Below are 14,685 nucleotides of genomic sequence, written 5' to 3'. Positions count from 1 at the left end.
TATGGAGCTCCATCGCAGTCTTTAACACTGGTAGCATGCCGCGACAGCGTGGACGTGAACCGTATGTGCAGTTGACGGACTTTGAGCGAGGGCATATAGTGGGCATGCGGGAGGCCGGGTGGACGTACCGCCGAATTGCTCAACACGTGGGGCGTGAGGTCTCCACAGTACATCGATGTCGTCGCCAGTGGTCGGCGGAAGGTGCACGTGCCCGTCGACCTGGGACCGGACCGCAGCGACGCACGGATACACGCCAAGACCGTAGGATCCTACGCAGTGCCGCAGGGGACCGCACCGCCACTTCCCAGCAAATTAGGGACAATGTTGCTCCTGGGGTATCGGCGAGGACCATTCGCAACCGTCTCCATGAAGCTGGGCTACGGTCCCGCACACCGTTAGGCCGTCTTCCGCTCATGCCCCAACATCGTGCAGCCCGCCTTCAGTGGTGTCGCGACAGGCGTGAATGGAGGGACGAATGGAGACGTGTCGTCTTCAGCGATGAGAGTCCCTTCTGCCTTGGTGCCAATGATGGTTGTATGCGTGTTTGGCGCCGTGCAGGTGAGCGCCACAATCAGGACTGCATACGACCGAGGCACACAGGGCCAACACCCGGCATCATGGTGTGGGGAGCGATCTCCTACACTGGCCGTACACCACTGGTGATCGTCGAGGGGACACTGAATAGTGCACGGTACATCCAAACCATCATCGAACCCATCGTTCTACCATTCCTAGACCGGCAAGGGAACTTGCTGTTCCAACAGGACAATGCACGTCCGCATGTATCCCGTGCCACCCAACGTGCTCTAGAAGGTGTAAGTCAACTACCCTGGCCAGCAAGATCTCCGGATCTGTCCCCCATTGAGCATGTTTGGGACTGGATGAAGCATCGTCTCACGCAGTCTGCACGTCCAGCACGAACGCTGGTCCAACTGAGGCGCCAGGTGGAAATGGCATGGCAAGCCGTTCCACAGGATTACATCCAGCATCTCTACGATCGTCTCCATGGGAGAATAGCAGCCTGCATTGCTGCGAAAGGTGGATATACACTGTACTAGTGCCGACATTGTGCATGCTCTGTTGCCTGTGTCTATGTGCCTGTGGTTCTGTCAGTGTGATCATGTGATGTATCTGACCCCAGGAATGTGTCAATAAAGTTTCCCCTTCTTGGGACAATGAATTCACGGTGTTCTTATTTCAATTTCCAGGAGTGTATTGTTACAGTCCCTCCCGGATTTTCCATTTTTTGATTACTGCTTAGCTTGTGTTACTTTTCTGCGTAATATTACTTATTATGAGCATCATGAAAACTGCTTAGCTTAACATTAAGTAATATGAAATATTCTTAGGAGGAAGTGGATGGTAATACACAACCAGAGAAAGCTAGCATGGGTGCAGATAGTGTAGCTACCTCCTCCTTGATAGCTCCATCCTCTCCTTTCCTCTCTCCTCTTCAATGCTCAACCAGTGCACCCAAACCGAAACAAATACTAATGCCAGGCAGGCCACGGTACTGAGACAATGCAGTTCATGTGTATTTATATGTGGCCAGGTGCACTTTTGTGAATGTGTGCACATTCTTTGAAGAAGCTGAGCAGCAATGTTACTTCTTGTTTATATTTATACACTGCTCTTTCATGTTTCACTCATTCACATGCTGTATTCTGTAAATCTTGCCATGAATGAGAGCTTTCACGAATGTGGAACTAGTCAAGTTACATATAAACATGCAGAAGTAGCCACTGCTGTAAAGTATACAAACACAAAATTATGACTACCAGTAACTGTACTAACACTGATAATTATGGGTATTAGTTCCAGAATATTGGTACTTTAAATATATATATAACAGGCTACTTTGAAAATGCCACTGCTCTTTCTCTTATACAAGACCGTTTAAAAAAACATCTAATACTTCAAACAAAGCATTTATGTAATTTAACATAGAGCACTATCAGTTGTCTATATGCTATAAAAGTCAAGATTTGTTAATACAAACCTTAGGGTTATGTGGAATTTTCACCTCTAAGTCTAAATATTCTGATAAATCGTATGTGTCATTGCTAATGAGATATTACTCCATTCTGAAGTCTAAATATGGATGCATAGTCTATTTGGAAATTATTTTACTTCTAGTACTGTGGCTGTTAATGGCAGAGTTCATCATAATTTCATTTTTGTTAACAGTCACAAATACTGTCAGGAAGAATATGTACCAACACGTAAGTGTAAGATACAACTAAAGGTCATCAGTGTACATGTGGTATTTGCAGTAGGACAAAACTGGTAACACATCATTTATGTGCAATGAAAAGAGTATATGACATAATGCCGACCCTGGGGGATGCCTAATACTACCTGCCTCCATTGTGGCATGATGTATTGCTGGTGGGATGTCAGATATTAGCGAAACCTTTGCACTGCACTTGTCGAGAAATTGAGAATGCTAAGGCTGGTAAGTAAAATGTCAAAGCTGACAGTGTCAAAGGCATTACTGAAATGTAATAACCTCATAATAGTTGCTTCTTGTGCATCCATGGAAAGCTTCAGATCATTTGTTACCTTTATTAAGGAAGATGTTATGCTTTAATGTTTACAGAAACCTGAGTGATATTCGTCTAGTGATTTGTTCGTAATTAGGTAGTTTGTTAGCTGGTTGTGGACTATATATTCTAAGGCCTTGGGCAGTGCAGGAAGAATGCAAGTAGGTCAATTGGAGGGTGCAGTGGGAATGTCCTTTTTAGGTGATGGCTTAACTAGACCCTGTTTCCGGCCTCAGCGAAAACACATATGGTTAAAGAGTGGATGATATCTGTTATAGTGGGCAGTAGTGGTTAAATGATAAGCTTTGTCAATTGGACTGTGATGCATCATGTCCAGTAGACACTGATCTGATACTCCTGATGGCTTTTTTTAATGGTATTGCAAACAAAATGCTTTAGATAGAGTTTTCTATGGCTACAGCTGTTTACCCCCATGAAGTAATCAATGAATCTCTATTTTGGTTGTAGTTCAATTGTGGTTGTGTGTAATGTGAAATACCAGTTCAGTTCATTGACTGAGATAATTAAATCAGCTGAAGTTTTTACTTTGCCTACATTAAGACCACTCCGGGTTTTCCATAAGACACCTGGTCTACTCCTATTGTTACTTAATGTTTGGGCATGCCTGAGTTTTGCATTTTTCAAAGCTTGATTGACTCTGTTTTGCTTCTGCTTGTTGCAATATGATTTTCGGACATGTGGTATAGTTTGTATGCCTGATGTGCAACGTCTTTGAGATTCATGAGCTGTTTTATTTCTTCTGTTAGCCAAACTGTAGGTTTCTTTCTTACTTTTCTGGTCTTTAGGGGGCATATTTGTCATATAGATGACTATGTTTATTAATAAATTCATGCCTTTTTTCATTTATGTCTGAGAAGGGAATAGATGATTTCCACCAAACTATTTATTGAACCTCAGTAGCAAGTTCAGACAAATTAATGCCTTTTGCATCTCGGTATATTGTCAGTTGCAGTTTCTTTCTCAGACATTCTAGTAAGTATTACATTCATTCCAGTAAGTATTATATTCATTCTAGTGAATATTACATCATGGGCAGACATGCCAAGCGCAGGTATTTGAGAGCTATGAATTTCATTGAAGAAAAAACGATCTGCTTGAATATCACACTGGTAGGATTATTGTATAGTCAATTTGAGACTTGAAAGAGCAGTTTTGAAGCAGGTAAACACTCCTACTTTACAAGGTTTGTAGAGGAGACATATTAGGCACTTTTTTTATGGGATTTTATCTCTATGAGCATATATTCCACTTGTTCATTTTCATTATTACGTGTGGCACAGTAGGTGACAAATTACGGTGTATGTATGCCCCTACTCCGCCACCTCACTGGTTACAACTGTTGTGTCTTAGAAAGATGCAGCAGTCTAGATTTACCAAATTTGTAAGAATACTTGTTTTGAGCCAGGTTTCCAAAGAAGTATTATATGGATACCTATGTCTTGAGAAATATGACAAAACTTGTTGAGATGAGCTGGCAGAGATTGGACATTTGTGTGTGTAATATGGAGCTTAGTGCACTCAGGTGCAGAGCTCACAAGGATGCGACTCTAGGATAGAGAAGGGAAGGGAAGGAAAAGGAAGGGAAGGGCTGGGGTGGGGGTGGGGGGTGGGGGGGAAGGAGGGTTACAAAGTATACATACCGGGGCATTTTGGGATAGGGCATCAGGGTCCCTGTAAGTGAAAGTTGCAGGTATCTTCAGGGAGGAGGGAGGTTTTGTGGCCAAAGCCAGCAGACTCTGCACCAGTCACTGAGTAACTGACTGGAGACAGGAGAAGAAACTCATTAAACAGAGCTAGGATAATCTGAGTGCAGAAGTACTGAAAGAAATAAAAACATAATAAAAATAGTATACACTATTAAAGGTCCTAATGACAAGTAACAACAATAATATGATAATAAATCACTAAATAAAAATGGAAACAAGACAGTAAATTAGTCATCTGAACTAGAGCCCAGTGAGAGTAGTGAAGTAATAGTGAAATAAAAACAGAAAATTTATAATTAGTGCTAAAAGTAAAAATAAACAAAAAAGGATAACAACAGAAACTGTTCTGAGGGAGGTATTACAAAAATAAATTATTTCTTTACAAAATAAAGACACAAAAATAAATATACAAACTAGAAGCAGCAAGAAATGACATGCTTTTAGCTTCTAAAGCACAGGCATTGAAGTTCATCTGTGTTGCAGACTGGTCTTTACAAATTTTCGGCCTTCAACATTATTCTGCCATCATTTATTCTCCTGATTGTGTCTGATTTGGAAAATCCCACCTTTACTTGTATCATAAACTGCTTATTATGAGAGCAATGAATATGAGAATTGGTAGAAGAAATCAGAATGAGAAGGTGAGAGAACTATAAGGGAAAGATCAAAACAGGGAGTGTACTGTAAGTTATGACAAAATAATGAGTGAATGTCAGTCATATATTAGAAAGCAATCAAACCCATCAATTTCTAGTGACATGTGTCAGTGTAACTTCATGCATGTTACTGCAATGTGTTTTTCCCTTAGAAGTTGTGTGTGACACAGTACTTAATGTAAATACAGTATTGATTCAGCAAAAGTAACCAGTGAGAACATTGTGCAAAGCAGATAAATGCATATTATACAGTGGCCTCTTTAAGGATTTTAGAATTCTTACACTACCTCCCAGTATGTTTACTATTTCAATGGTTTTCTTTATTAACAGTAAAAATCAGTTTCTGATTAACTATGATGTATACAATCACAACACAAGACACAAAAGTAGTTTTCATGTACTGTCTCCTTGTCCAGAGTTAACGTGTGCAGTTATATACACTGATACAAAGTTAGTCATCAAGTTACCATCTAACAGAAGGCAAGAAATTGGAAATGACAACCAATAAAAACATTGCTCATCAGCCACTCCCACAATCCAAATATCTAGATTGAAGGACTGAAAAATTCTGGCAGCAATGTGGCAACTTTCCATTGTTAAGCTGCATTAGAAGTAGTAATGCATTATAAACAGGACTCTGTACTTACAGATGTATAAGGGGCAATCAAATAGTCTCTATTAGAAGGCTGTACAGTCCAGAATTGGTATGCCAACCAGGCAAAATCACTGTGAGCATTGTGGCAATCATCCCACTGATGCACGAGGTTGAATATACCCACTTGGTAAAACACCATGTCCTCCAACGTGGAGAAGTCAGTAACTGCCTGCTGCACAACCTCATACAGGAGGAATTGTTGACACTTCAAGGCCTTTTTTAAGGAGCCGAAGGCATGATATTCCCATGGGGAGAGATCATGACTACAGGGTGGGTGCTTGATATCTCCCACTTGAGCCACCCAGTTTAGGCTGGCCTCCCAGATCAACCAGCAGCCTGTGTTGGATCACTACCAGCACACATCTTGGTTCATCACTTCACAATGGTGGTTTTCAACAGATATGCTACCTCATGTACATTTTTCATTCCCTGATGGATCTCTACCAGTGTTTGTGCTCCAGCAACCAAGAAAAGAATAACAGCATGTTGGTCCTGGACACATTTGGTAATAACTTTGCTACAGTTCACATTTCTGCATTCACTGCTTGCATGTTGGAAAAGTATGAATACTGCCCTAATCCCATCCATACATGTCAGTGCTTTTATACCCACATCACAGTTGCACTAAATTGCATATAAACTGTAGCAATGCCCTCTAATGGAAACTTTTTGATTGCCCCTTACTGCTAACTGATATCCTTTCATGCAAACTGATATCCTTTCAAAAATACCAATGTGATCAGTCAGTTGTTTTCAAAGTAGCAACTTAGTATCTAATTTACTGTGTTAAAAAATACAATGGCTATGGACTAATTTCCTTTGATTTGGTATACCTTAACTTCTAGCATATCCCTAAAGAGTCTCCTCCTTGATGAATCTGCAGAACAGGATGAATGAATGAATAAATAAATGAATTGTAAGCAAAATGAAAAATGAACAGATCTTACCTGCCGAATCAGTCTTGTAGCTCCCAGAGTCTATGCTGAGTGCCTGCTGACCACTACCTACTCGGACAGCGAGGTACTGCTGGTCCCTATTCTGTTGATTCTGCATTTGTGCCACAGATGGAGACTCACCCATCTGTGCACTGTCATTTTGTAATTCTGAAATTAAAATGTTTCCTTGTTGTATTTAACATACATTTTAACAACAGTGTACTAAAAATTAAGTAAAAATACTTACTCTTTTTTCTAATAAATGCTGCTACTCCAACAAGCCCCAGTAAGAATATAAGGGATACTATAATTGGCACAATAACACTTACATTAGCATAAAAAGGCACTTCTCTTGTATGCAGAACTGGGGGCGCAATCTCTGGTATCACTGTGGCTGAAATAAGAGATAATAAAAGGTTAGATAACAACTATAGAAATATTAATCTAATAAATATTTTATGGGTGCAATCAAATGCCTACCAGGAGAAATTTTAAAAATTAATAAGGATTTTTAAATAAATTCCCTTGGAGCTAAAACATGGGAAGAAATAATAAGAAAAGTTGGAGTGGTGAATAACTTCAAAATCAAACAGTCAAAACAATTAAGGTTTGTATTGGGAATAAAGGAATCAATATACTACAGTTTAATTTGGACACGTATATGTCTTCTCAGCAGAAAAAAAGTTATCAGGACTGATGTGCTGTGATAACAGGTAAAGTTGTACTGCAGACTGTAAGAAGTGAGACTGATATGAGTGACTAAAAAAAGAAAATGTAAATTTTGTTTCCTTATAGAACTCTCTCTTTGATAACAACTTACTCTCCCTGCACTTACAGAGTACACATGCAAGGACGAGGTAAAAAATACTTATCCTCGGATAGAGGTTACTTTGATATCAATGTAGTTTTATTCTTGTTGTGTTCTATCTATTCCACTTAGCTCAGATCAATGCAATCTGCTTTGTCTGTTCAGGGAAATGCACCATACATAATGATGAGACAGTAGCCAATGATGACAGTGAACTGGCCTTAGCTATCTCACTGAGTGGAAAATTTGAAGCCAGCTAACACAGTAATTGTCAGCCAGAATGTAAATCTGTTTCCCCTAAGCATATAGTAGATGTGGAAGTAAAACTTAGTGACTATATTAATATAATAGAAGGAAACATTCCACGTGGGGAAAATTATATATAAAAACAAAGATGAGGTGACTTACCGAACGAAAGCGCTGGCAGGTCGATAGACACACAAACAAACACAAATATACACACAAAATTCAAGCTTTCGCAACAAACTGTTGCCTCATCAGGAAAGAGGGAAGGAGAGGGGAAGACGAAAGGAAGTGGGTTTTAAGGGAGAGGGTAAGGAGTCATTCCAATCCCAGGAGCGGAAAGACTTACCTCAGGCGGAAAAAAGGACAGGTATACACTCAGACACACGCACATATCCATCCACACATACAGACACAAGCAGACCTGCTTGTGTCTGTATGTGTGGATGGATATGTGCGTGTGTGTGAGTGTATACCTGTCCTTTTTTCCCCCTAAGGTAAGTCTTTCCGCTCCCGGGATTGGAATGACTCCTTACCCTCTCCCTTAAAACCCACTTCCTTTCGTCTTCCCCTCTCCTTCCCTCTTTCCTGATGAGGCAACAGTTTGTTGCGAAAGCTTGAATTTTGTGTGTATATTTGTGTTTGTTTGTGTGTCTATCGACCTGCCAGCGCTTTCGTTCGGTAAGTCACCTCATTAGTGACTATATTGTAAGACAAACTATAGAAATCCCCTGAACTGCCTTATAAACTGCATGTTTGAAGAAAGTGTCTTTCCTGACTTTTTAAAGCTAACTGTAATTGTATATCTGTGCATAAAAAGGGGGATAGGGAATTACCAGAAATTTATGGACTGCTTTCTATAGTCCCCATAATACGTAAAGTCATTGATGTGATAATGAAAAATCAACTAAATGAATATTTTGTGAACAATCACCTCTTAAATCAGTCCCAATATGGATTTTATGAATGTCAGACCACAATTAAAGCTGTGCAGGATATTGGGAGGAAAAAAGGCCTTTGACTCAATATCACATAATATTCTTGTAAATAAACTAAAACATTATGGAATAACACATATGAAACTAGCATTATTAAAAATCATACTTGAATTAATTGTATAATGTATTTTGTAGCTTCTGTTGTGCATGAAAGCAGCTTATGCATAAGATATTGGATAACCAGTTTATAAGTAGCCAGGTGAAAGTGATTTCTATGCACACTTATCCAAAATTACAATAACACTCTGCATACATTAAATATTTATATACTTTCATAAATTTAAATATTCTTCAAGGGAGTAAAAGCACTGATGCAATAATAAGACTTTCAAGATTTTCTGAAGGTTCTGACTTCAGTAATTGCTGTTATGTTTTTGGGAAGTTTGTTATAAAGTTTAACTGCCATGTGGGAAGTAAAGTTTTGGCACAGGGATGTGTTGATTCGGCTCATATGTAAGTTTTTGTTTTGTCTGATAAAGTGATCATGAATCTCAGAGTTTTTTTTTTCTTTTTTTCCAATCCTTACCTATTACATTTATTTTAAAGAATATAAGGATTTCCATAATGTACATGGAGTCATCAAAGATGGGGGTCAAGTTAAGGCTTGTTTACACACTTGACGCCATGCATTCTACAACAGCCAATGAGCATTCAGTAGTATTCAGAGCATTCTGCTGGGAACATTGTAGCCACTGTGAGCATTAAACATGATCCCGGGAGTTATTTAGTGATTTTTTAAAAGCCTATCTGTTGTGAGTTGTCATGGGTGATGATGGTGCTAAGTGACAAATTCTACAAAAACAAGTGACAGATAATAAACTTTCTGCAAGCACAAATTACATGGATGCAAGTACTGCAACAATTGCTTGGAATGAACAATACTTCAACCTTGTCAATGGCTCAATCTGCGTGGACTGCCATTGTTCATGAATTGGATTGTAATGAGCCTTTTTTGCAGTTTGGATGTTCTGATAGCTTCTTTAGAGTTTCCCCAGAAAGTGATGCGGTATTTCAGGTGAGAATGAAAGTAAGTATGATATGCCTTCTTTACTGTTTCCTCACTACAGCAGGGTTTTAGTGAGTAAAGAAGGGAACAGGTCTTGCTTTTCTTTGAGGCAGTCAATATTTTTATTCCATTTTACATTGTTTTACAGCTATAGTCCTAACAATTTGGATTCTGTGCTAGTTCATTGTTGATAGAGACAAATGGGATGTACATATCCTTGTTTGGAGCATTGTGAAATTTTAGTGTGATAATTTTTTTACTATGTACTAAAAACTGATTATTTCAATAGAATGCAAATGGTCCTGACAGACACAAACAAAAAAATCAGACTTTCTGAAGGTCTTAAGAGGAGAGCTTATCGATCAGTACTCATACGTTTTTTGTTCATTGCTTATGTTAATTATATGCCTAGCCTACTACCTTTCAAAGCAGTAATGTATGCAGATGATACCACAATTTATCACTTCCCATACTGACTCAAATGCTATGGAGGAAATTACTGAACTCACGATGGAAAAGTCATCTTCCTGGTTTCAGGCAAATGAATTAACACCAGACAATAGCAAAACTGTGAGTACAGCATCTTCCCTGAAAGGTGCAGGTAATGCATGCCATGGCAAAGACTCTGTCAAATTATTAGGTATCTGCCTCAATACCAAATTAAACTGGAACACAAACAAATATAATTTATACAGCAAACTATCCCATGCATTGTACCTAATCAGGAAATTAAGCACTCATGTTAGCATAAAACAACTACTGTTTACTTATTATGCCTTCCTCCACATGCAAATCGAGTTTTTCTTTGCCAGAAGAAAGCCATTTGATGCATGTGTCTTAACAGCCAATACTGCTTGCAAAATGCATTTCACTGAAAGCAAAATGATGACTGTCCAATGTCTACACATATTTCGCACCATTATGCCCACAAGGTCAATTGGGATAAACATGATACTAGACCAAAAATTAACTCTTATAGAACTAGGAACATGAAATATTTGTACACTCCCTGGATGAGACTAAATAAATAAATAAATTCTGCAAATTACGCAGTGGGATGAGGAAGTTGAAAACTAATAAGTTTAGAAAAGTTATAAAAGAAACTATCTGAAAAGAAAAGCTTTTCACATTGTTGATGAATTTGTAATAAGTGATATAAGTAATTTTAAACAAACAGCTCCTATGGGTATTACTCTTAAGAGTGTGTATATAACAACTCTTTATAGTATAACTGATTTAACCTGTATATCATAAGTGTAATCAAAATGCATTTAAGCAGCTGCATACTAGGTAATACAACCAGCATTTCAACAGTGATAACATACATATGTAACAGTGGACAGTGCCTTTTGCAGTTTGAAAACTGGCTAACGGGCTTATGAATAAATAAACATGTGCAGGTGGTGCATGGGAGGACATACAGCAAATCTCTTTCTCATAACACTAAATGGCATAATTCCTACAAATACTCCACTGGTGGATCTCCCAGACGACACATCTCCTGCTGACCTCAATAACTTCTTTATTATCAATAAGAAATTTCAAGTTACACAGACTCTTAGGCAGTTTTTAGTCACTCCGACCTCTGTCTTCACTAATAGTCTATTAGTAAATGTATAAAAAGTTGTGTAAAATTATTAACAAGTTGTAAACTATTTATTTTATTGCTTTGTATTATTAGTTGTAAATGTAATAATGCCAGCTGCAAAAGAACTGCTAAGGTTCCGGGAGGAGGAACAAGTGGGCAGCCATGTGTGTGTGTGTGTGTGTGTTGTTCTTGTACAAATACACTGAAGAGCCAAATAAACTGATTCATCTGCCTAATACCATGTAGGGCCCCCACAAGCATGCAGAAGTGCTGCAACATGATGGACTCAACTAATGTCTGAAGTAATGCTGGAGGGAATTGACACCATGAATCCTGCATTTGTAAGAGTACAATGTGGTGGAGATCTCTTCTGAACAGCAAGTTGCAAGGCACCCCAGATATGCTCAATAATCGCCATGTCTGGGGAGTTTGGTGGCCAGCGGAAGTGTTTAAACTCAGAAGAGTGTCCCTGGAGCCACTCTGTAGCAATTCTGGATGTGTGGGGTGTCACACTGTACTGCTGGAATTGCCCAAGTCTGTCAGAATGGATGCAGGAGATCAGACATGATCACCTGTCAGAGTCGTATTTAGACATATCAGGTGTCCCATACCACTCTACCTGCACATGCACCACACCATTACAGAGCCTCCATCACCTTTAACAGTGCCCTGCTGACATGCAGGGTCCATTGATTCATGAGGTCGTCTCCATACCTGTACATGTCCATCTGTTCGATAGAATTTGAAACGCTCAATACAATTTGAAATGAGACTCGTCCGACCAGGCAACATGTTTCCAGTCATTAGCAGTCCAATGTCGGTGTTGACAGGCCAAGGTGAGGCTAAAGCTTTATGTTGTGCAGTCATCAAGGGTATACGAGTGGGCCTTTGGCTCCGAAAGCCCATATCGATGATGTTTCATTAAACAGTTCACACGCTGACACTTGTTGGTAGCCCAGCATTGAAATCTGCAGTAATTTGCAGAAGGGCTGCACTTCTGTCAGATTGAACAATTCTCTTCCGTTGTCATTGGTCCAGTTCTTGCAGAATTTTTTTCTGGTCACTGCGATGTTGAAGATTTGATGTTTTACAGAATTCCTGATATTCATGGTACACTCGTGAAATGTTCGTATGGGAAAATCCCCACTTCATCATTGCCTCAGAGATGCTGTGTCCCATTGCTCGTATGACACCATGTTCCAACTCACTTAAACCTTAATAATTTGCCATTGTAGCAGCAGTAACCAAACTATCAACAGTGCCAGACACTTGTTGTCTTACATGCGTGCTGCTGTTCGCAGTGCCATATTCTGCCTGTTTACATATCTCTGTACGTGAATACACATGCCTATACCAGTTTCTTTGATGCTTCAGCATAGATAAACTAGTACACCTTTCTTTGAGTTAGATGGTTTATCACCAATATAAATTCATCCAAACTGGTGAAGTTTTATAAGGAGTCTGTTCCACGATTTTCAACAGTTAATGAATAGACAGCTGAATTCAAGCACGCCAAGCTTCTTTTGGAGATGTTGAGTGACATCCCAAAACTAAAACCACAGATGAATACACTGGGAAAGTGCTCAATATGGTACTGGAGCAACAGAAATTAAAAAGATGTGAAATAGCTGACGCCATAACAATATCAGAGGAAGCAGTACACTAAATTTATATTAAGAATTACTTTGTGAAGCTACTTAAAAATAAGTGCTATCTTTATTTAATGTTGACCAAAAGCAAATATAAAAACTAATTTCACAGAGGACTCCATTGGATTTGTGCATAAATTTGTTATTGTGAATGGGATATGAATCTCCAACATAAAGGCAGAACTGAAACAGTAATCAACACTGTGAGTGAAAGCTGGGTAACCTGCATGAAAAAAGGCAACAATCATTTTCATAACCCAGATATGTCATGGACAGTGTTTCCTTGGAAGCAAAACTGAATCTTCCTGTTAATTACCTTGTCTAAATCAATAACTGGTATCTATCACAATAGCCTTATGGACAGACTATCTGAAGAAATGGCTAAGATGATGCCTGGATTGTAAAAGAATAGGGGGGGAAGTCATATTTCATGTCCTGTCTGTAAAGGTAAATGCACAGTGGAAAAACTGAGTGATATGAAATATGAACTGTTCAACCATCCACCCTAATCATCAGATTTCCTATACTCTGACTTCCACCTACTCTCACATATAAATAAAAAAGTTTTACAGTTTAGTTGGATGTTTTCCAAACTTCTCACAATTACACTTCAGGGATGGAATCTAAGGGCTGGAAAAATAATGAAATGGTGAACTGAATAAAAAGATAACTTTGTAAAAATATCATACAATGAAGTCTGGATGTCATAGTTGCTTATGAGTCTTCTGGCTGTATGGCTGTAGTTGAAGAAACTTTCCAGTTACTGAAATTCTGCCCAGAGCTGCAGTGGACATCTTTGCAGGTGCTCCTAGCAATACTATCTGTCGGCAAGATTCAGCATTGCCAGGAGCACATCCAAAGATATCCAGCGCAGCTCTGGATGATACGTCAGGAACTGTAAAGTTTCTTCGACCACAGCCATACAGCCCCGAAGACTCATCAGCAACTTTGTAAAAATATGATCATTTTTAACTAATAATTGGAAGTGTGTACTGTTAGGCTGAGAACTTTTCACTTTGTCTTCACATAGCAACACTTATGAGTCCATGGTCTAGGGGAGTGTCTCTGACTAGTAACCAAAACATCCTTCTTTCCAGATTAGAACCCAGCCACTGCTTAAATTTTGAATAAAAACTGTCAGCAGTTGTGACCAAAGAATTAAGAAGTCACTCCACTCTGCCAACAGCCTTGTGAAAGATGGCAGAGGAACTGATAGGTCAGAAACTGCCCGTAAGTGACAGAAGAATCTGCAATGATTGCGGCATGAGGAGGCAGAAAGCAATGGAAACCACTGCATTAAAGGCACATAACATGTAGCCAATGAACATGTGGCCTGCAACTGAAAAAGTTCATGATGGTCCCTCCATTAGCAAAAGATTCCGGATTTGTCTCCCATTCAGATCTCTGGGAGGGGACTGTCAGTGAGAAAGTGAACATGAGAAAAAGATGGAATAACCAATTAAGGGATAATGAGTCAGAACATGGAATGTCAGAAGTTTGAAACTAATAGAAAAGCTAGAAACTCCAAAAATGTAAATGCAAAGGCTCAGTCTAGATATAGTGCGGATCAGTGATGATAAATGGAAAAAAGATAAGAATTTCTGGTCAGACGAATGTGGGGCAATACCAACAGCAGCAGAAAATGGTACAATGGGAGTAGGATTCATTATGAATAGGAAAGCAATGCAGAGAGTGAGTTACTACAAACAGTTCAGTGATAGGGTTATTCTCAGCAGATTTGACAGCACATGAAAGCCGACAACTATAGTTCCAGTATACATGTTGGCTTCGCAAGGAGATGAAGAGATAGAGAAGCTTATGAGGATACTGAATGAGTAATTCAGTATGTAAAGGGAGATGATAATCTAATAGTCATA

General features: G+C 39.2%; 1 protein-coding gene across 1 annotated transcript in view; it reads right to left on the bottom strand.

Annotated features, from left to right (window-relative positions):
* The window catches only part of LOC124798734 (Down syndrome cell adhesion molecule-like protein Dscam2), a 444,553-nt gene that overhangs the window by 33,432 nt on the left and 396,436 nt on the right, over positions 1-14,685 (bottom strand). The window contains exons 29-30 of the mRNA XM_047262262.1: positions 6,764-6,910; positions 6,529-6,684 (exon numbers count right to left, since the gene is read on the bottom strand). Of these exons, the coding sequence (XP_047118218.1) occupies positions 6,529-6,684; positions 6,764-6,910 (303 nt within the window). The remainder of the gene's footprint in view (positions 1-6,528; positions 6,685-6,763; positions 6,911-14,685) is intronic.

This window comes from Schistocerca piceifrons, chromosome 5 (genome assembly GCF_021461385.2).
Source record: "Schistocerca piceifrons isolate TAMUIC-IGC-003096 chromosome 5, iqSchPice1.1, whole genome shotgun sequence".
NCBI classification, from domain to species: domain Eukaryota; kingdom Metazoa; phylum Arthropoda; class Insecta; order Orthoptera; family Acrididae; genus Schistocerca; species Schistocerca piceifrons.
Note: the sequence above shows the minus strand (reverse complement) of the source record. Positions and strands in the feature narration are given on the sequence as shown.